Genomic DNA, 24,045 nt, shown 5'->3' with positions numbered 1-24,045 from the left:
CTTTACAGAGCAGATCTCTCTAGATTGACCTCTAGCACCGAGCCAGCACAAAGTGCTGAGTCACAGAGAGGCGGTGCCGGGAGGCGGGCCCTGCAGTCACGTGGCGAGGGTTGTATCACAACAACCGCGCAGCGTGCAGCGCCCCGGCCGCACGCCGCTTCCTCTAGCGACTGATCCGCTCTCCGAGCATGCTCAGCTCGGCCGCGCGTTCGCGCCGAGTCCCCAGCCTCCTGGCTCCATGGTCCGAGTTTTCCAGACGGCCCTAGAGGCGGAGCTTACAATCGTCCCGGGCGCTAGGAGCCGAGGAGGCGACATCTGAACCGCCACTGTAAGGGCTTGATTCCGGCCGTGGGCGTCTTGGATTTTTCTGAAGAAATGAACAGGAATCTGCCTTTCTGTGAAGCCTGGGGAAAACCTGATTCTGCAAAATATGAAAGCCTTCTTTTCTCTTTAACGATAATTAAAGCCCTAAATGTTCTATCTGAGGCTTTCTGCTGAGTAGCCACTCCCAGAACTGGAAACCCAATTCTAATTTTAGTCAACAGAATGAAATCGAGAAGTAAACCTAAAAATACAAAACGTTGTCAAAGAAAGGGAAATGAGTTGTTGAATATGACTTTCGTTGACCTGTGGTGGGTAACCCCCCCCCCCCCGCCCCGCCCTCAACAGTACTTGGCAGAGGCACTGTGGAGGTCATAGTTTAAATTTGACATAACTGACAGGTGATGCCACCATGCTGCACCTGATTTAGGATTGTCCGGAGCCCAGAGACTTTCCCTTGGGGTGCTGGTTCGGAATTCGGGGGCAGGGTAGGAGAGGTGCACTTCTTTGAATGTCAACTGGAATCTGGGGCTGAGTTACTCGATTTATAGTATTAACTCTCACTACATTCAGTATCACGTAGAGCTTTGTTTCACTAGACTAGAATTTTGTCTCTTACTGAACCGCCCCTGTCCCTGTTTCCTCATTAAAAACAGGCGCTCTCCCGAGAGACCAGTTTCACTGTATTGTGAGGAAATGCAGCAAGTGTACGGGAAAAGTGTATGTTTTGCAAAGTGTAAATGTCTACATCTGCGCTGTTTTAATTACGTAGAATGCGAGCCATATGTAATCTTAACTTATTAGCCACTTTTAGAAACTAAAAAGAAACAGGTGGATTAATTTAAGTAATATGCTCTAAACATCTAAAATATTATAGTAACATGCAATCCATATAAAATTATTAATGAGATATTTACATTCTTTTTTTTTTGCCCCAAATCTGTGTATTGGATGTGCGCATTACACTCACAGCACATCTCCCCAGGCCACTAAATTTTCACTGGAAATACTTGATCTGTATTTAGATTTCATAAAATTAACATGAAAAACTAGATTCACATTCTCAACCTATTTCAAATTTACTTAAAGTTTCCCAGCAACCAAATGGAATATCAATTTTGAAATTTACATTAAACCAGATTTAAATAAAACTAAAATTCAGTTTCTCAATCAAATTAGCCACGTTTCAAACATTTTGTAGCCACATACAGCAGAAGGCTATCAGTTTTGAACAGTGCAGGTCAGTACAAATGTAAGATGAGGTTATAAGAATCAAAAAATGATCCTTTGGATGCCTCACCTGTGTGTGAAACCATAACCAATCCTGCCTCTCCACCCCCCACATTACCTGCTTTCCACAGAAAGCTAACATTTTTATAAAGCAATTTTCTAGAATTAAAGATACAAAAGGCATAAATCATCCTTATCCTAGAGGAAGTCACTAGATACTGTGAAGGAGACATTGTTTAAATGATTCTATCATAATGTAGAAATAGGGGCACGTATAAATGCAACAGAGAGGAATAACTGGAATTTAAAGGATAAACAAGAATGTGTCAGGTTCTCACAGGTATGGAGAGGTTGGCGGGGAGAGAGTACAAGGAAGAGTAGGGGCAGTGCTGAGACTATTGAGTCAGCTGTGGACAAATTAGAATGAAACTTGGTTTTTATCCTGGCTGTACACTGGGGATTGAAACTTCATCTCACTGAGCTTCAAATGAGAAGTGAGAAGTAGACCCCTCACTGCCGCCCCAACACCCCCATACTCACACACACCCACTGTGGAACTTACAGCCAGATCTTGAGTATCCGTGTCATCAAGGCCTAAAATGGGCATATCCAATATGAAGGGTGTGGGAAAAGAGACTCCTACTATCAAATAGCCATGCGGCAGTTAATAAGTGCTTACTAAATGTTAACTCTGTAGTGTGAAGGAAGTGGGCACAATAAGAATACACACACTTTCTAGCCTCAGTACATGTATGATCTAGTTGCTGACACTTCTCTCTTGACCTCTCATGTCATTGCTGTCAACACATATTTATTAAACAATTAGTTTGGGGTGAGGTACCTTGTTTCTTTTTCACAAGGATAGTGCCAACCTCAGCTGTTTCTAATATCTTCTAATTCCATGGTAAGCTCACTTGAACATCATTTTAATCGCTTAATAGGTGAATCTTAGGCTTGGATGGGGGATATACTTTTGGAAGTGATTCCTTCAAATTATCCATCTGGAGATAGTCACAAAGCCTCTTTTGTTGCTATGAATGGTGTCTGTGCCATGCAAAATAAATGTATGTCATCAGTTCATTTAAAGACTGCACAAATACTTGTAATATGTACACGTCTAAAAACTTGTAGACAAGTTGATTCCTTTTAATAACCGGGTCATTTATTGACCATTAACTATGTGCACATCTGCACTATGCACAGTTTTACAACACCAATAAAAGAATTAATATAATTTTATACAGGTTTGGAAATAATTTGTCTAAGGTCTCATAGAATTAAACATGTTTCATTTGACTCCCAAGGTAATATTTTTCTTTCCATACCCTGCTGTTCTCACGCTGCTTTTATAAATGTGAGGCCTCTCTCACCTAAAAAATAATCTGGAGGGTTCTTCATTAATTCAAATAATCAAATTTCTTCTCCAACCCAGAGTTTACCTCTTTGGATTAGAAAAAAACGAATTCATACATATCGCGTTTGCTAAAGCGAGGCAGACCTCACTCCCGACCGCTGGTGAGCGCCTTCCCTTTGACTCCGCCCTAATCCCGCCAGCGCACGCCTTCTCTGCAGCCGTCTTTGGTCCTTTGGACGCTCAGCCACGCCTCCCTTCCTGCACCGCCTCCTTTCCCCGCCCCCTCCCGTTCTTTATAAAATCCGGAGCGCAGGACCGTTCACAGGAACGGCGAGAGCGCGGATAGGAGGACTGGGCATGCTCCGCGGCGGCGTAGGTCTTGGTCACAAGTAGGAAGAAGCCAGTGTACGACACCGGCAAAGAGCAGCGGGAGCCGCTGCCGCAGCGCGGTTGTGGGGTCCGTCGCCGCCGCCTCGGAGCCAGAGCAGGGCGCGAGCCGGAGCAAGTGAGGGACGAGGTTGCCAGACCGAGAGCCGCCCAGCCTGCCCTCTCATCCTCTGCCTCTGAGTCCGCTCGGTGCACCAGATCCCTGGGTCGGTCACCTGGGCGGCAAGGACCTCGCGCCGGTGAGCCGGAGCGGACCCGACCCTCCCTCTGTCGGCTGCGGCCCGAGGGCGCCCCCCCCCCCGGGGCGGAACAGCTGCCGCCGCCTTCGTCTTCTGCGATCAGCCGAGTGTCCAGCTCGCGTCCCGCGCCCGAAGCGAGCAGCCGCCGTCAGCCCCAAAGAAGAGGAGGGGGCGGCCATGGGGCTGCTGTCCCAAGGATCGCCGCTGAGCTGGGAGGAGACCAAGCGCCACGCCGACCACGTGCGGCGGCACGGGATCCTCCAGTTCCTGCACATCTACCACGCCGTCAAGGACCGGCACAAGGATGTGCTCAAGTGGGGCGACGAGGTGAGCTCCCACAGCCCCCGCCTCCTCTAGGCACCTGTGTCAGGCCACCCTGCGCCTCCTTTGTTCCGCAAGGCCCCACCTGCGACTCCGGCTCCAGGGCCCCACGGCGGTCCGCGTCCTACACTGCGCCCTGAGGATACTCGGGCGTCTCCCCGCCCCAGCGCGCCGTCCCTGCCCTCGTCCCGCGGGTGTCTAAGTCCGTCTGGGGTGTGGGGCCCTGCTCTGAGCCTCCAGCCCAGACTTCTCTCTCATTCATTCATTCCTAAGGGTTTTCTCTTCATTCTCCAAATGTGGATTGGACACGGGGAGGGCGCAAGCATGAAAAAATGTGACATTTGGTGCTTCGGGGAGTTTACAGTCTTCTCTGCTTATCTGCCGTCCTACTTTCGCGATCCACCATCCCATCTCAAAATATGCTTTTGCGATTAACATGGAAGGAAAGTTGTCCTAGGAAGGCTCGTTGCTATTAGGAATCAGGTCCTCAGGATGTTTGCTTCGCCCCCGGCATCTAGTTCTCTTTTAAACCTCTGACTTCATCTCATCACCCCATCCCCTTCCACCCCCCCCCCATTCCCCCTCCATCCCCCCCCCCATTACCCCAGCCAAACACACGCGCGCGCACTTTATTATAAATTTAAAAAAAATGACGGCTGGGTTTTTCTAAATGGGAGAAACCTTCTTGGTTCTGTTTAATTCTAAATGGGAACTCTAGCGCTTAAAAATTAGGATTTGTTAGTGTCTTTCCATGGCCTCTATCCAGCATCTAAACTTTACAAATCAGTGCTTCAACATGTGTTCTGCCTGGAGGTGAAATGCCTCTGAATTCTCAATATGTTGAACCATTGTTTGTTGTAATGCTCTGGAAAGTATTGCTTACTGTTAAATTTAAAGTTTTTTTTCTGCCCTCCTATGTACAGTTTAGATAATTAAGTGACTTCTTGAAAAGGCCATCTATATTTTTCGTGTTTTTACCATTTGCTTTCTTTCCATAGCTTGATCAGGTGTAATTTATCTCCTAGTCGGTGTTACCACTCTTGACTTAAGTGTAAAGGCGCCGCTTCACCAAAAAAAGAATCTCTCTCCCTGCAAAAAGTTTTTCTGCTTCTAAGACTGGAAGATAATTCTGCCTCTTGAAGTTGAAGGAATTATGCTGTTTTAAGTTAGAAAAGTATAATGACTTAGTAATTTATGGTTTTACTGTAAGTGGCTTGTCATACTTATTTAGACAGAAAAGGGTTATAGTATGTATTTGGTGATAATCCTTCAGTTTTAGTATAAAGTTCTTTATTTACAGCAGCAGACATTTTATATATTCATTTGTGTATTATGTGATCTATCCTCTATCCCCCTAGATTTTTTCCTCTCCCACACCTCCCTTCCCTCTCCAGCTCCCCCCCCTCCCCCGCCCCGCCCCCCTCCCCCAGATAAACTAGTGTCTACTGGAGTGGGGAGTTTACTGTTAAACATAAACCACAAAGTAGAAAAGTTGTCTTAGATTTTTAAAAAACCCACTGGTCATTTACTATTTTCAATTCTGCTTCGGTCACCTCTCTGGGTAGGATTTTCAAGAAGAGTAAAACTCCTGCTTGTAAGTGTTGACAGTCCAGTTGGAAACAGGCAGCCTGACACAAGAGGAAGAATTGAGGTTGTTAAACTACTCGGGTGGTTAAGAAAAAAAAGCCCTACTCTCCTTTCTACTCCTAAAATGGCACTTCAGTGAAACATTAGTCTCCCTCCCAGTTGGTTTCTTTCCCATTCCTTGACCTGTGGTATGCAGGTATTAATTCTCCATTGTGGTAGCTCTATATCTCTACATATTTTGAGGCACACGGACAGTGTGACATTTTCAGGTGGCAAGGGGGAGAGGTGGATCTTACACCTGAGTATTTGTTGATGCTTCTATTTCTCTAGCATCATGTCAAAGTAATCACTCTTATGTTACAGAATGTTATTTTACAAACTGCATGATCCATTAGGAGGTTGAAAAATAAATTTATATTTTAGAACTTAAAGTTCATTGTTTCTTTACAGCATCTGACATTTTATATATTTGTATAGTATGTATATTTTATGATTTATGTTCTCTCCCTTAATTTTTTCTCTCTAGGACTTTTTAAAAAATGGAGAACAATGAAGAATATCAATTTATCATACATACTAGGAATATAATGTCACACCTTTGAGTTATTTGAAGGGGTGTGTATTGGAAATGCATGTAAATTATTTTTTACCCTGGTTGCAGTTAAAGGAGTTTGAAAGCCAGTCTCATTTATCATGGAAGCCTTTCCTTGATGAGATGAAACTTTGAAAGAGCAGGAGAAAAGTTAACTACTCCAGTGCCAGCACTAATCCTTACACATAGTAGGAATTCACTATCACATCTACTCAGTAGAAGTTTTCAGGCAGGGGCAGACAGCAAGCAAGCTTGTTAGAATGCCCAAACCTTGGATAATAACTGAGGAACAGGCTGGGCAGATAAGAGGAGAGAAGGGTGTGGTGGGGTAGTATGGCCCCAGAGATGAAGGATGGCCTTGTCAGACAGGAAGTGGTGTTTGGGATACGATATGTTAGACAGTGTTAGTTTGATACCAAAATACTGCTCTTCATGGGAAGTTTTGGTAACACACAGGGCTACAGACTAGGATTAAAAAAGGAAAAAAAAAAAAAATGCCATAAAACCGTAGTCTTGGATATGGTTGGAAGGAGCGCCTGCCACTGTAGAAATGCTCAGCCCTAGTTAGTAGGACAGTGTTTACCTCTGATAATATTTGTCAGAACCATGTGGAGTTCCACTTGTGTTATATTCTAAAGCCTGCCAAACAGCTCATGTGATTCTGAGCCTCAGCTTCCTCATATGGCAAGTAAGAGGGTTGGACTCTCTTCCCATTCCAGGATTTACAGTTTAAGTAAGTATAGTTCATATAAGACTTCTTAATGTTCGTCTTTCAAACCAGAATATAAGTCTTTGAAATACACCTGAAGATAGATGAATTTACCTGAAGATAGATCATCTTTAGACTACTGAGCAAAGAGAAGGCTATCACCAATTGTCTTGGTAAAATGGGTTGTGTAATAAAGGTGTATATATGCTGGCTTTTTGGAATTCAGAAAGTGAGAACCTTATAAATTGGTAGATTCCCAGATCAGCTTAGAGATGTGTTTCACCTTTAGTGTGACAAGTCTGGCTACCATTTATTATACTGTTTCTGGGGGAAATACAAGTTCCAACTCCTCGGTACCAGAACTCTTAGGTTCATTTTGCCCCAGGATGGTGGGAGGTGGGGTGAGGGAAAGAAGGAAGATGGATATTCGTGGCTGCACTGTTGCCTGCTAAGCATCGTAAGTATGCAAAAAGTAATAAGCACTTCTCTCTTCATGGCTCGCACACAACTTTTCAGGTATAGGTTTTGTTTATAACTTGGAGTATACATATTAAAAGACAAACCTAGGAAGTCTATGCTACAAATGTGGCAGTAAATACTACTCTTGAATTTTTTTCCTAATAATCACTCTAGAGTTAGCTACCTGCCAGGCCTTTTCAGCTTCTTAGTGGCAGAGGCAATGTCAGTTGAAATCTGTCTGACTCCAGGTCTGTTTCTTAAACACATTATACCAGGTTTTGGATTATTTACAGTGTATGAGATTTCATCAAATATCCATTTATGGAGCTTAAACTCTATAGGTTATAGAAGTACCAGAAAACAACGTTTAAAAGCAAACATAATTGTTCTAATTTTTTTTAACCCACTGTAGTGAGGCTTTCAAAAGCAGGAAGGTAAATTGCCCCCTAGTTAACAGGAAAGTCCACGTGAACTTTGAACGGAAAATATAATGTCTTTAATGTTTGTGAGTTTTTATGCTTAAAACCAAAAAACAGGTGAGATTTAAGGGCCAGTATATCATCTATTGATTTTGATTGAACTAAACATTTGCTTGGGTAGGTTAAATGGGCTTAAGTGACAATTTAGAAATTGCATAGTTTGTTAAGAATGACTAAGGTATGATACTATAACAAAAATAACATAATCCTCAGCTAAAAATCTAGGATGGACAAAAGTATAATCATTTTAGTCTAATTGAAGGTTTTTTGTACTTTGGACCAATTGCTTAATCTCTTTTAACCTCATTTTTGTCATCGATAAAATGGGGACAATAATACTTGTAGCTTTGTTAAGATTAAATGTGATAATGTTTATTAAGTAGTACCTAGCCTTTTAAGGTACTAAACGGTAGCTTAAAATATCTAGTAGGTACTAAACGGTAGCTTAAAATATATATCATTTAAATAGCATGGTAATTGGGAATGAGGCATTCCATGTTTGTGGGGTTTTTTTTTAACCAATTAACTGAAATTTGCCTGTTTAGATATAATTATTCCATTAGCTTAGTGATTTTCAATGGTATTTTTAAATTGCATTTCAAAATCTAAATTGTATTTTTATTATTATTTTTGTTTATTTTTATGGTGACATTGGTTAACAAAATCTGGTAAGTTTCAGCTGTACATTTTAACAGTAAGGTGTGTGTGTGTATGTGTATATATATGTATATATATATACGAACACACACACATATATATATAGTGTGTTCACTTCCCATAGTTAGATTTTTTTCTGTTACCACATATTTGACCCCATTTACCCCATCTACCTCCCCCATCCCCTCTAGTTAAATTGTATTTTTAAAATGCATTATTTGACACTTCTTAGAATAAGATATTGAGCTCAAATTGTTTCTTGATAGTCATAATGAAGATTCGGGTTTCTTACATAGGTCATTTTGTATTCTGTGGCACATAAAACAAAGTTGTTGCTTCTTTCTCAGCTATCACTGTGGACTTTATTTAGTTTGACAGAATTCATTGACGTGTCTAAAACACAGTTGTGAAATCAAGGAAGAGTGAAACATGGTTGGAGCCTTCTGGTATTTTTTTTTTTTTCCTCAAAATTACCTCATTTACATTTTTGAAGTTAGAAGGAACCCTAAGTTTATATTAGGAATTGAGAATTTAAGCTTGGCTTAACTGCGAGCTTGACTACTACTTCTGGGGTAAATCTGTTTTTTTTGTTTTCCTGTTTATTTGTGTTATATATTTTTGTGTGGGCTTTCTTTTTAAACCAGTTTCATTGAATTGTAATTTATATGCAGCAATACATACTCATTTTAAACGTATAGTTCAGTGATGTGTAACAAGTATATATTAACCAGCTGTCTGCCACCACAGTCAAAATTAAAAATATAAAACATTTGTATATGTAACACTTCCATTCCCCTCCAGAAGTTCCCGTGTTCCCTTTGCAGATGTACACGTGTGTATGTATGTGAGCAAGAAACACGGCATTCAGGTGATTCTTATTATCAGGCACCGCCTTTGGGAAAGCTGCCCTAAAGAGAGTGTGGCTGTTAGAGGAAGAAAAGAGAAGGCATGCTAGGCAAAAGAACAATGTAATAAAGACAGAAGGATGAGAAATAGCATTGGTATGTGAGGGTTATGTGCGCTTAGGTGTTGTAAGTGCAGTGAATAGAATACGTATGATCAGTTTGTAGAGGTCTTTGTATAGTTCTGGATAAGTAGAGCTTTTGCTGTACTCTAAAGGCACGAGGAAAATAGAATGGAAGAAAAATGTTTATTATTTATTACTTCTGTACACCTGGCTCCTCTAGAAAAATTTTTCCAGATTTTTTACTAACCAATTACTATGACCCCACTGTATCACTAGAATACCACCGCTAATAATACTGCTTGTAGTTAACGTCTAGAAGTGCTGTTAGAAAATATACTTGCTAATATTCTGTAGCTTCATTTTGAGGTATAAATCTAGATAAAGTTAAAAAAGTTAAAAAAGACCCTATACCTTGAGAAAATATGTCAGAATACTAATTGAACCTTTAATATCAGATTTTGTGTTGCTGAACATTTTTATATACTCAAGTCAACTGAACGTATTGTTAGAATGGGGCATTACTGATGCTGTTGGTATTATTGGATGGACCATATTCTAATGAGCTTGCTGATTAACATTCTCTGTTTAAATGGTCATGATTTAACCAGGTTGTTTTTTTAAAGCACTTTAATAGCTTAGATATAACTGACATACGATAAACAGCACATATTTAAAATGTACAGTGTGATATATGTATACATCTGTGAAATAATCACCACAATTCAAATAATCTCCAAATAATCACCACATCTCCAAAAATGTCCTTGTTCGCCTTTGTAATTCCCCACTTTCATCCCTGCTCCCTTCACAGAACAACTGATCTGCTTTCTTTCACCATAGCTTAGTTTGAATTTCTTATGAGTTTTATATTTAGGAAATCATACAGCATGTACTATTTTAGTCTGGCTTTTCAATTCTGCATATATATTTTGAGATTCATTCATGTTGTTGCATGTATCAGTTAATTCCTTTTAGTTGCTGAGGAGTATTCTATTGTATGGATATACTACAATTTGCTTATTCACTATTTGGATTGTATACAATTTTAGCTATTACAAACAAAACTGTCTTGAACATTAACATACAAGTCTTTATATTGACTTATGCTTTCGATCTTGATTATTGCCTAGGAGTGATGAGTTTTAATTTTTTGAAGTGTGTTAAAATCATTTGTCTATTTAAGTTTTCTTAGTACTGAGTTTTGAGAGTTCTTTATGTATTCTGGATGTAAGTCGTATCAGATGCATGCTTTGCATATTTGTTCTCTCAGTCTATTTCATTCTCTTAACTGTATCTTTTGAAGAAAAGTTCATTTTGATAAAGTTTGATTTGTCTATTTGTTCTTTTTTGGGTCATGCTTTTGGTATGGTATCTAAGAAATCTGTCTTTAATCCCAGGTTACAAAGGTTTCGACTATGTTTTCTTAGAAGTTTTATAATCTTAGATTTTACATTTAGGTCTATGATCCATTTTGAGTTACAATTTTTGTATATGGTAGAAGGTATTGATTTTTGGTTTGGGTTGTGTTTTGCATATTACCTCATTACCATTTGTTGAAAAGACTTTTTACTCCATTGTCAAAGGTGTACAACCTTTGCACCTTTGTCTGATATCAGTTGTCAATGTGTGTGTGGTTTTATTTCTAGACTCTTTGTACTGTTCCATTGATCTATTTATCTTTAGGCCAATACTACACTCTTTATTACTACAGCTTTATAATAAATCATGAGATCAAGTAGTGTTAGCTCTACAACTTTGTTCTTTTTGAACTTGTTTTAATTCTTCTGAGTTCTTTGAATATACACATGGATTTTTTTAAAACCAGCTTGGCAGTTTCTACCGAAACAAACAAAACAAACCCTGCTGGGATTTCAACTGGATTTGCATTGAATCTATAGGTCAATTTGGGGAGAATTGACATCATAACAATGAGTCTTCCAACTTATGAACAAGTATATCTATCCATTAGTTATGGTTTCTTTAATTTCTCTCATCAGTGTTTTGTAGTTTTCGGTATACAAGTCTTTCACATCTTTGTCAGATTTATCATTGAGTGTTTCATATTTTTTTAATTCTATTATAAATGGTGCTGTTTTTAAGTTTAAATTTCTGATCGTTCATTACTAGTATACTGAAAATTTTTCTTATATCCTGCAACTTTACTAAACTCACTTTTGAACATGTGGAATACAGTTCTGATAACTTTTTAAAATATCTTTATCTGATAAATTCTGTTGTCTTTGTCATTTAAGTTCAAGTTCAATAGAATTTTTTCCCCCTTCATCTTGAATATGTTTCCCTGCTTCTTTGCATGACTGGTAATCTTTGATTGGATGCCAGACACGAAATTTACCTTGTTGTGTACTTGATATTTGTGTATTTCTAAAAGTATTCTTAAGCTTTGTTCTGGTATATAGTTATTTGGAGATAGTTTGATCCTTTCAGGTCTCAACTTTTACAGTTTATTAAACAGATCTGGATAAGTCTCAATTTAGGGCTAATTATTCCCTCCTACTGAAAAAGACCTTCATAAGTGCTTTCTTGATGGCACTAAATTAGGAGTTATTCCCTTCTAACTTGTGGGAGCACCCCCTGTCCCAGCTTTGAGTACTTTCCACCCATGTACAGGTTGCTGTACTACTGAATCCTTAAGGGAGAGACCCTGTGCAGATCTCTAGGGTTTTCTATGCAGTTCTCTTCTCTTTGTACTTGGTTCTGTAATTGACTTGGTTTCCTCTGGGCTCTGCTTCACTTCCCTGCCTATTATCTAGAGCCTCTCCAGGCAGTAAGTTAGGGCAGTTGCAGGGCTCACTTAATTTTTTACCCATATCTCAGGGATCTCTGCCCTTTGTTATCTGATGTCCAGTATCTTGAAAAAAACTATTCTTTTAAATTTCTTCTCTCTTTCTGTTTGTTTCAGGTGGGAGCATAAAATTGGTTGCTGTTAACTCCATCTTGATCAGAAGTGGAAGCCTTTCCACTTTCCCTATTCTTTCAGCTCTGCTCTCCTTTGTCCATAAACTTTGTCCAAAAGCTGGCTATCCTCATGGTTATATCTCCAACAACCAAGACTTAGCCAAGTTTTTAAAGTCAGGATTTTCTTTGCCCTTATGCTGCAACATTCAATACTTGTTATCACTGTTATCATCCTTTGACCAGGTATTTGGTGAAAACACAATTATTTTCAAAGTTTACATACATTTTTTGAATGGATTTTAGTTTGAAGATAGCAGAGTCCAAGTCCCGAGTCTTCCCCCAGATGGTTTTGTGGTCTTAGATATGAAACAAATATTTGGACCACAGTTTCCTTATTTGTAAAATGAAAAATCCTAATCATTTGGTTTTGAATTTTATGCATATATATTTCTGACTGTATCTTTTAGCAATTTAACTGTTTCAGAATGCTTTAAACTTCATGAAAATCAGCAAATCCATACTAGACACGGTAAAATTCATTTCCTTGCCCTGCCATCTTTGGATTTTAGCATTTTTCTAAGATAATGTTGGCTACTGAAAAAAAAAATAATCATAAAGCTTATAGATACTAGATTTCTAGAATTTATTTACGTATGACAAAACACTAAGGGCTTCATTTCCACGATGGATGACGTTTTAAGTTAAGTGTTTATTGAGTATCCTACATACAAAGGACTTCCTGTGCTCAGTCTTGGCATTGAAAAGAGAAACCAGGAAAAGTGAGACACTCTGTCTTTGAACTCCAGTGGCTGGTGAGGTGGGTTTGCTCTATACCTAGAGATCCTGGGAGTTTTATTGATGGGGGAGACCTTATGGTAGAAGCAAGGAGAGGACATGTGCAAATGTGAATTATAAAGGTTCCTGACATCAAGGGAGTACTGCCGTAACAGGACCACAGCAGGGAACAGGGAATGGTTGGAGGCAGAGGTTAAAAAGGTAGGTTGGGTTCAGGCTGTTGAGGGTCCTTTGAAATAATAGATATTCTAATTCCAGGAATGGTACAAGGAGATTTTTTTCTAGATAGATCTCTTTGGTACCAGTATGAAAAATGGGTTGGGAGGGATCACTAGAGATAAGGAGCCCACACTGCAGAGGATACCTCTACAGAGGACAGAGAAGAGAGTCCAGCCTGAGGCTCTAGAGTTATGCATATTAAAAAGATACTTTGGAGGAGAAGTCCGAAGACCTGGTACCTGAGTGGTCATGTCTTTCACCCAGGTTCCTAGCTTAGATGACCAAGTGAATAAGGATCCCTGTGGGGATAGTTTCTGGAGTAACTGGTTTGGAACCTTTTAATTTAAGGAGCCCAGTGCTCATCCAGTAGACACCAGGTAGACGGTGAGGAGACAGAGCTGAGCTGGCTGTGTGTGTACCTGGGCAGCCGCAGGCCTGACGATGGTTGAAATTAAGGTGGAGAGCAAGATATCCCAGAGAGGGGACACACTGATGGTGCCTCAGGGCCCTGATGAGTACTCACTTCAGGGACAGGGATTTCGCGTGGGGCCCTGGGAAGGAGCAGCGCGGGGTGGTAGGGCCGCTGAGTGTGGGAGGAGGGTGGGAACTGAAATGAAGCCATTGGAATTTGCTGGTTACGCAGAGACTGGAGGCTTGGCAACAACCTATTTCAAACATACTAAGAACTTGGGAAAAGAGCAAAACTTGGTTTTTGGCCAAAATAAATGGCACAAAGCCCATGCATGTTTTCACAGCTTGTAGAGTCCTTGAAATCTTGATTATAATTTTCAGAAAGAAACAGAATTCAACTAAGAAAGCATATGAGTTTGGGTCACTAAGTAGGATCTTGGTGGCTGCTGAGTTATCTCTGTATTGCATACTGACACTGATTGTAATGGATTCAGTATGTTCCCCTGAATCTCCACTTACAGGTTGGGTTTCTCAGATATTATGAAGGTGGGGGAATGTGAATAAGCCTCAGACTTCTAGCCAAAAGAGCTTATTTTGGTTACATCTTTATAGGTATCTGGAAAACTTGATTGTCTAGGTCACTGTATCCTTGAAGAGTTCAAATGGCAAAGGTTCTCAGTTGGACATCCTACGGAGAGCATTCTGTATTCTTAGATTTTCATGTCTGTTGTGGTCAGGATTTGGTAATTAAACTTATTTCCACAATAAGATTACTAAAGAACCCCAAAACCAGATGTTCCTGATTACATAAGTTGTCACACAGACCCACTGTCGTCTTTGTCTCCCTTCCCCCAGCTCCTTTGTCAGTCCTTTGGATTCAGTTAACTTCTGTCTTTTTGAACCGGGTGCTGACTTAGCAGCCCTAAAATAAAAGCCCTAAAGCGAAAGACTCCATGACCCTTTTCCTGGAAATTAGTAAAACTCAGGGCTGCAGCTCTGCCCCTTTTGAATTACTCACAAAGGTCATGGGCCAAGGTGCACAGAGCTGCACATATTTTAATGCTCTGAAGGGATAGTAAAGGTCTTGAAGAACCGGTGAAAGCTGGCCGGCACTTCTCGTAAACTTTTTAAAGAGTTAGAGATTGTAGCAGTTGCTCTTAAACACTAGAAAGCTAACTTAAAAAAAAAATTTTTATTTGTAAAGTACATACATGTGCTGAGGACAGGAAGCCTCAGAAGAACCGAAAGAGGTTATTTGGGGTGCTTCCTTCATTTCCCTCTCTAATTATTCACATATTTACACAAATGGGGTACTTGGAAGGTATGTTGTTACCTAGCTACTTTCCAGCAGTTCTGCCTGTGCTAGGCACGGTAAGCTTTACCTCTAGGCCCCCAGGGCCACCTTGGCCATGTTGAGTTGTATCCAGGAGTCATCATCTGCTGGCTCTGCTGCTGAAAGAGTGACACCTACGAAGTAAACTAAGTCCTCTTAAGTACAAAGTTCATGTACTTTACTCCAGGAGGTGTGTCTCAAGCCCTTATCCAGAGATCACTCACTTTATACACAGTTCCTGCAAACTTGATCATCTGGTTTCTCAGTTCAGGATGAACTACAAAAAATCATTTGAGGCAGAAATGAGAAACCAACACAGAGAGCAACCGAAAAGCAGCCATGGATGCAGCAGCCAGCCTGCCTCCAAGGGTCTTGCTCTGTTCGGACTCTAGTTAAAGGAATGAAATTGCTAATGAAGTCTGTGAAGTTGTGTTTAGTGTCCTATTAATACCAAAAGAGGATGTAATTTTTAGAAAGATTTCCATGGATATATACATGCAAATTTTTTAAGTGATCATATGCTTAAGAGGGGTAACAAGAAAATGCATTTAAACAAAATGACATTACTGGTTATGCAGAGCCATGTATTTGAGAGTGAAATAAAAATGGATAGTTATATTCTAAGAAGATTCTGGAAGAGTTTAATTACAGAAATAGTAGGGCCGGAGGGGACATTATATTTATTCCTTATTTTCCAGATGATGAAACTGAGGCCCAGAAATAAAACACATTCCAAATGTCTATAATTGTAATATTTGTGAGAAGAGAGGAAAAATTAAAACTGCTCTGTGCAGGTTAAGCACCTTGCACAAGTCCAGGAGATGCTAATGTGGTTGGTGCCCCTGGGGATGTGGACAAGAAGGAAGTCACAGTGTTGGGGCTGGAGGGTCAGCAAAGATTTCTCTAAAGATGTGGCCCTGGACTTGAGCCAGCCATTTGAATGGCTGAGGTGAAATCTTCACAAGCATAGAGAATAGAAGTTCATCAAAGACCTGAAGTGGTTGTTGGAGAAACTGAAAGGTGGCCAGTGTGGCTGCAGTGTGGTGGTCGTGGGTCGGGGGGCAGATGCAGGAGGCAGAGGCTGGAAGATGCGATTAACGCTCTTGCTGAGGGGAGTGCATTTTTGCTGAGTGGAGCCATTTGAAAGTTTCAGGAATGAAAGTGATTCAGTCTGCTTAATGAAGAAACCCAGGTCTGCCAAACTGAGGTTAGGCAGCGTTCTGCACTAGTAGCATACACCTTTGGTGAGACTAATAGTACCTGAAACAAATGCAATTTGAAACAGTATTTTGATGAAATAGTACTTCCCTGCCCATAAGTGACATATTTTGATATTTTATTCTCTATTTAAAAATTTTTTGTGAGATGTTGATTACAACCCACCGTGGCCCACTAAGGGGTTATAACCAGCATTTGAAAAGCACTTATTTGAAAGACACTATTCTGCCTCAATAAATATATCACTGCCTTAGGGCTAGGAAATAACCACTGTCATTGAGTGGTACTGTGTAATTACTATTGTTTTAGGCACTTCACATACATCATTTTATGTAATCCTCTCCACTGGCTCTATGAAGCAGGTATTATCCCCATTTTACAAAAAGTAAAATACAGGGAAGTTACTAAGATTCAAACTGATTGACTCCAAAGCCTACACTCCTAGCTGCTCTCCTACTCACCACCTCTCAAACAGGAGGAAAAGAGCTCTGTGACAGTTTTTGTTGGCTCCAACTGAGCTGAGATTGAAGGTGAAAAGGGAAAAAAAAGGAAAAATAGAGGAAGGATGGTGACAACAAATAAAGGAGGCTTTTTTGTTTTTGTTTCTTTGTTGTCGTCGTTAGTTTCAAGTATGTAGTACATTGGTTAGACATTTATGTAGTTGATGAAATAATCTCCCTGATAACTCTATCATCCTTCTGGCTCTACGCATAGCCGTTATCTTAATGCTGTCAGCATTTCCTTTCCCCGGGACCCCTCTATCAACTTCTAATTTGACTTCTTTAACCCTTCACTGCTTTCTCTGCCCCCCACCCCCTGCCGCCCTTCTGGCCGTCACCCGATTGTCTTCTGTATCTGTGGGTCTATATCAGCGAAATCATATGGTATTTATCTCTCTGACTTATTTTGTCTTAGAGCCATAAATGCAGGCTTAAGTATTTTTAGCTACCAGATGGCCAGTGAGTGATTACCTCCTAGTGAAATGCCAATATTCTTTCCCAACTATAATGTTGAATATGCTTGGTAAATTTCTCGGTCCACAGGCCAAATGCTAACAGGTTTAGTAATGTGATTGCAGCCTTCCCAGATAATCTTCTGCTGGCAAGAGCCCTGTGAAAAGGCAGATTCAGATGAGCCCTTTATATGAAAATCAGGCTGACCTCATTTGATAGTTATGCAGCCTGTGCCAGCCTCATCCTGGGCAGCAGGTCGTAAGCTAGAATGAGAACCCCGGGTCAGGAGCTTCGACTCACCTCTTTGAGATTTTGCTCCTTTAACATAAATTTCAAATATGTCAGGGAAGGAATTTATATTAACAGGAGTCTCCATCTTCCAAATCCTGTCTGAAGCAGGTCTGTTGGTGGGATCCACCCTGTCATCCATGTGCAGTTTCTGAGGGGACCCCTGCTCCTACCTTTGAGATGCGATCATGAAAGTATCTCTGCTGAGATTCTTGTGATGGCGAAATAGCATGATGTTTGAATCACTGTCGGTCACCTTGTCATGGAGGAATAGGTGGGCCCCCTCTTGAGTATAACAGTCACTTTGGAGTTAGAATTCCTCTGTTTTAACATTGGCTCTCAGTCTCTTTAGAAAGCACCCTCCCCCCACCACCACCTTCTTTGTTAGGTGTGTTAGTCTACCACCAGTTCTTGAGAACTAAGACCCTGAATTTTTCACATATCTCATAGGCAGTCCTTGAATTTAGGCCATCCTCATTTATAAACATACCTCCAAGGGAACTTGCTTGCTTTCTTGCTTGCTCAGCTCTAGGAGTGCGTCAGGCACGGAATTAGGCTCCACCATGGAGGGTGGGTATTCTCTCTAGCAATGCCCTGCTAACGCCCTAAGCTCTTCTGCACCTGGTAGGAGCCACCTCAGTTTCTTGATGGTCCTTACCCCCTATAGATTTTCAATGTTGCCTCACTCCCTCATACTCCCCCTACCTCACCTGCAGCTGAGCGCCACAGAGCAGTTGATCCCAAGCAGCCTCAATCTGGGGAACTGGATACCCTCTTTCTTGTCAGGGACTCTGTAACTGGGACTCTGGCAGGCTAATATGTTCTCAGGGAAGAGCCAAGGAATTCACTTGTCCTTAGAACCCAGAAACTATAAGTACTAAAGTACATACAAGGTTATTTGTACAATATTGTCTCTTTAGGATGAAATGTCTTCTGGTTTAGGTTTCTCAATTACAGAGTGTCTGCATAAAGTTGGTGGCCATAGTAAACATCACCATTGATAACTTGATCTGATGGGTTACTTGTTCTAGAGTTCATTTGTGTAAGAAGACTAGTTGGGTACTGTTAGATCTGGTTCAGAAAAAAGGTAGGAGTGCCTTAACATGGTCTTTATAACCATCAGAAAATTAAAACTGACATGCCTGAAGTGTAGTGGTGTGGTTAAAAAAAATTCAGCCAATGTAAATTCCGAGTCCCAGAAATTAAATGTCTTGTGCCATCTGTAGGGCATGGAGGAGCAGATCTTTACACAGGGATTTCCCATGTGCTGAATTCATACACTTAGGTACAGTTCCAGGGTGCAAGTTCTCTTGGGTTTAGTCCAGTGCTGTCCAGTACAACTTTCCACAGTAATAGAAATGCTTGCACTAGCCAGCAGGGTAGCCATTAGCCATAGGACTTGGGAACTGAATTTTTAATTTTAATTTTAAAAATAAATAGTCACACTTGCCTAGTGTCTACCATAATGGACACGTGACTTTTTTTTTTTCTTGTACTGAAAGGTGTCATTGTCCCCTGTATGGGATACACCACAATTTTCCTAGCAGCTCTCATTCCCTTTTTTTCTTTTAAGTCTTAAAATTTTTCACTTAGGTTTCATATCGTTAATATTGAAGAATTCATTTTCTATGTGTGGGCCAAAATAACGATTCAAGGAAGTTACTTCATATTATCATATAGGATATTGATTGATGTTATGCAAGGTTAAAATTGAGATTAACATAAAAAGCAACCTGCTCTGTGTGCCGAAGTCCCAGTCTAGGACGCCAACAAAGACCAGGTTTAGAGTGAGGCCACATCGATTTTGGTTTTTAAAAATGTGAGCTTCGCTAGAGTGTACCCATTGTAATTCTGTGGTATGAAATGACATTCATGGTAAGTAAGAAAAAATCAAATATATCAGATATTAGAAGAATTCGTTATAGCTTTAAACTACTAAAACATTTATTTGGAGGATGTAGGACAATTGAAAATAACATATCAGCAGTTACCAGTTTAAAATATCACCATATATATGGCTGTACAAAATATGTGTGTTGCAGTTTCTATTTCACACATGTTCCACCAGGTGCTTAAACATTACTTCATAAGACAGTGGTTTTGATACTTCTAATGGCATCATCATTAGACATGTTTAACCAGGGAGTCCGCCTGAGCCGTATCAAAATTTTATTACATCTCTATTAAAATTTCTTACTCGAGTTTATCTACTATTATAAGAACAGCTACTTTTTTGTCATTCAGGTCTTCCCTATTTAAGTGTAGGTGTTTAAAAAAAATAAGTGTCATTATGGCTGGCACATTTTTATGTGCTTCATATTTGGGTACCATGTTTAGATATGGAAATGGGTGCCATCCAACTTGATGGTTGAGAGTACTCAAAAATATCCATTAATATTTCACCATGTGAGGAAATAGTCTTCTGGGTAGAAGACATGATTGCTAGCTTTAAAACACTTTGTAATCTACAGGACTAATTGTGGCACAATCTCTGTGGGGTGGGATCAGTTTATCTGCATCTCCAACCATCCAGACATGTGATTATGCTGCAGCCAAAATGGGGGCCAGGGAAAGCTCAAGAATCCTATGGGAGATTGTGTTCATGTTGAGGCGTCAGTAGAGACCCTCTCCTGAGCCTGGGCAGACCCTTTCCTCTGGGAAGCCTTCTGATCTCCAGCACTCACCCCGTTCATTTAGCTGTTTTGTGTGATTGGCTGTTGTGGAGAACAGGAACCACAACTGCCTGGCTCTTCATAGTATTCCTAGCACAGGGCTTTGTCAAGTGGATGAAAGGACAAAGTTGGGTAGGGGAGGGACAGCAGAGAGATGCACCGAGATGCAGTTTCGGCACTGCTGTGGTCATCAACTCTGACTAGAGCCTTAACCCTCAAAATGGCTGTAGCCTTATTTTGGAGTTAGTGTAAGGAGAAAACTGGGTTTCTGGGAAGCAACAGGTGGTTCTAGTAGGAGTCAGGGCTATAGGCTTGGGCCAATGGAAGGGAGGAGCTGGCCCTGAACCCTGAATTTTGAATTTCAGTAGAGTGGCTAGAGCCAAAGGAATTTTTTCAAAGTGCAACCTCCTTAAATAGGGAACTGCCTAATAGCTGCTTCTGAATCTTAAAGCACTAGGTTTTTCTAATTAAGCATTGTTTTCACCTTCAAAGAGTAGAAGTTTTAAAATTTGTATTTTATAAAGTGTTTAGCCTTTCCTTAAATTCTAAGTTCCCTAAAACCTTTACCTTAATGGTAGAGTATCAAAATATTTTTCTTTTTTTAAAAAGAAAAACTCTGATTTTAAACTTTGGTAAATGCCATTTAGAGACAATATAGATCTTAAAAATTTTAACATTAACAATTAATATTAACTTATCTTGAACTTTAATGCCATGAGTATTTCACTGCCTGCTATATGTTCGGCATTCTGCTGGGTAATTACATCACCCTCAGTTAAGAGTCTTTATATTGATTGGCCTCTTTTCAGATGAATGTACAATACACCTTGTGCCTGTGCAAACCTGCATTAAATGACTAGAGGGTTATTGCATCCAGGTTGTTCCTAGCAACAACACTATGTAACAGGTAAACTACATAACAGTCTTTTGAATGTGCCTTTGTCTTTGATGCAACAGCTCAGATATTAGTGACTGTTATTTTAGTGGGCTAAAATTAGCCATTTAGCCTTTTAGCAACAAAATCTAAAAGGATTTTAATTTTCATTTGGAGAAAAAATAGTACACATTTTAAAAAAATGAGTATCTTCTAAAGTTGTCATGTGTTATTGGGCCTGTTATTCTCCCCAACCCCCTGCCCCCATTTAAAAAGATAACCGATGGCACCAAATAGCAGTGTCCCTAAGTTAAATCTAGGGCCTTATATTCCCTATACTGAGAATAGGACAGTGGCTGTTTTTGCTACTTCTAAATGATATGTTAATTACACAAATTTGAACTAGTCACTATACAACCCATTTATAATGCTCTTTGGGCATATGCTTTCAGAGTTGTGTATGTGTACGGTACACACAGATGTTGCTGTAACTGGGTATATAGGCTCGATGCTGTTCAGAGTTAGGAAGCTGGTGCAATTTAATATTTGGATTCTGTGTTATGTACAAAAGGCCCTTTGTACCCTGTTTTGTTATTTCCTCTTTGATTTTGTCTTTTCCTCTCATCCTTTGGATGCAGAAAGTTAGTTTAGGATGAGGAAAAAATCGAGAAATAGTAAAATAAATCACAGTGGCTTTAGATATTTTATATGGGAAAGCATTGTCTTAATATATCACTTTTTATTATCATTCAATCTCTGGGTTACTGAACAAAACTCCATTTCAGCTCTCGTTTGGCTCTTAAAGAGTTAATTATTTGAGTGTGCTCAGGTGGGTGGACTAGAATTGGAGATAAACATTAAACGTATTAAAGTAGGGGAAGGATTAAATAAGATAACTATAAAAGCAAAGAGGTAGAAGAACCATTTTAAGCACTGATGTAGAAAGATCAATGTGACTAAGGGACAATTCAGAATGCCTGAAATTTGAGTTTGAAAAATGTTTAGGGAGTTCTTAAGGCTTCTTACTGAGCTTAGATTTTATCCAAAAGTAAGTTCGTATTTCTTTCTCATTTGATACATTTTCTAATGTTTTTCTGTTTCATTTGCTTAATGAGATCATGGGTGATTTTTTAAGGAGAGTTTGATTTATTAGCATTTTAAATGCCATCCATTTTGGCTGATATTTAAAACTCAAAACTAAGTTTCAGCTTTTTGTTCTCTTGCTTTTCCTATACTTTAAACTTGTGGGCCAAGTGATTTCGAAAGCTCAGGATTTCAATTTTTTAAAAACCAGAAAACTAACGAAGTTATTGCAATTTAGATTATATAATTGTTACAAAAGTTCTTACTCATTTTAGTAATAGATATATGATGTAAACCCAGTAAGCTAGGAAGTTTCTCTTTATCTTTCTATCAGGAAGCATGTTAATCTGGTTAAGAAGATAACCAGACAACAGATACCAGGGCACATGTATGGAATCAGTGATAGAAGGAGGAAGTACTGAAGGAGGAAGATTCTTTCTAGCTGAGAAAGTTAGGAAGGCTACAGAGATGGGCCTAAGAGATGGGCAGACCCATCTGCTTTTTAAAATATGTAACCATAACTGTTCCATTTCAGCTACTATGATGTCAGGCCCACTTCATAGAATTGAGGCATACTCAATTTGAGAGATTTTTTCATCCAATATTATAACCTTTTCTTGCCTTATATAGCTTACAACCATTTTTTAAAAAAAACTTACCATCACTTACCAAGATTGGTATGCTCTGTAGTTCTAGCAGCAAGGTGTGTTGGGCCTTGAGGCTAGACAGGGCTGGGTTCAGATCCCTCCTCTACCACCTGTGGCGTTGGGCAGCTTACCTAGCCTCTCTGAGCCTCTTTGCCCATCTGTAAAAAGTGATCATGCCTACGTTGCATGATGGGTTTAAAGATTAGAGTCTGTAAATGAAAAGTACATGGCATACCCTTTCTCATCATGCTCATTTAGAGGTAAATTTTTTCTCATACCTATGATATTTCTGTATATCTATCCAGAGACTTAACAAAGTTTCCTGTTCCTTCATGTTTTAGTTATCCGGGAATCATGGATGCTATCTAAAAACCTGTACTTAAAACTGGGAGCAGTTCTAGATCCCTCAGTCTACAGATTTCAAGCATTTGACACTGAGTGATTGTATAGACACAAATCTCACATTTGTGGTCTGTGTGCCTAAATCAAACAGTCTTACTCATTTTTTTGAACTAAAATATTCTAACGGAGAAGCACAAATGGGAACTTAAATTCATTGTTAAAGCAATTCTTGTCATTTCAGGCTGCTATAACAAAGAGCATAGACTGGGTGGTTAAAGCGGACATTTATTTCTCACAGTTCAAGAGGTTGGGAAGTCCAAGATCAAAGGTGCCAGGCAGAATCAGTTCCAGATGAGGGCCCTCTTCTGGCTTGCAAGTGGCTGCTTTCTTGCCTAGTCCTCACATGGCGAAGAGAAGAGATTTCATCTCTTCTCATAAGGGCACTAATCCCATCATGTGGGCTCTACTTTCATGGCCTAATTTTCTCCCAAAGGCCTCACCCCAAATACTATTGCACTGGAGATGAAGGGCTTCAACATAAGAAGTGTGTGTGTGTGGTGGAATGAAGGGGCAATGATTCAGTCCATAACAACGACTAATATAAGTTAATTGATTTTTTTTGTTGTTGTTGTTTAAACCTGCCAGGTTATTTCCTATGGTTACTAACATTTTTTCCTCTTTATATTTCTGAATATAAATATTAAAACAGTCCCTTGAACGGTACCATTTCTGTAATAGGGATGGCTGACTCAAACGCCTTCCAGGACTGGGCAGGTATACATAAACAAGGGAACCGGCCACTGCAGAGCACAGTGGATCCCCTCATAGGACAGCAGCCCTGCCCCAGCCCTCCAAGACTCAGGGCTAGTGTGGGCTTCACTGCAGGTGTTTTTAAGGTTGGGAATCTAGATTTACATGTGGAATGTCGGGCAGGTAGTGGATGTATTGTTGCTTGCCTTTTTTCTTTTTTTTTAAATTGTAATATGATAAGC

The 24,045-nt window shown here is 40.0% G+C and overlaps 1 protein-coding gene across 1 annotated transcript in view; it reads left to right on the top strand.

Moving 5' to 3' along the window:
- Window positions 1–3,290: 3,290 nt before the first annotated feature.
- The window catches only part of GCLC (glutamate-cysteine ligase catalytic subunit), a 42,814-nt gene continuing 22,059 nt past the window's right edge, over window positions 3,291–24,045 (top strand). The window contains exon 1 of the mRNA XM_016153875.2: window positions 3,291–3,858. Coding sequence (XP_016009361.1) covers window positions 3,709–3,858 — 150 coding nt within the window. The 5' untranslated portion in view covers window positions 3,291–3,708. The remainder of the gene's footprint in view (window positions 3,859–24,045) is intronic.

This window comes from Rousettus aegyptiacus, unplaced genomic scaffold (assembly GCF_014176215.1).
Source record: "Rousettus aegyptiacus isolate mRouAeg1 unplaced genomic scaffold, mRouAeg1.p scaffold_m13_p_1, whole genome shotgun sequence".
NCBI lineage: Eukaryota > Metazoa > Chordata > Mammalia > Chiroptera > Pteropodidae > Rousettus > Rousettus aegyptiacus.
Note: the sequence above shows the minus strand (reverse complement) of the source record. Positions and strands in the feature narration are given on the sequence as shown.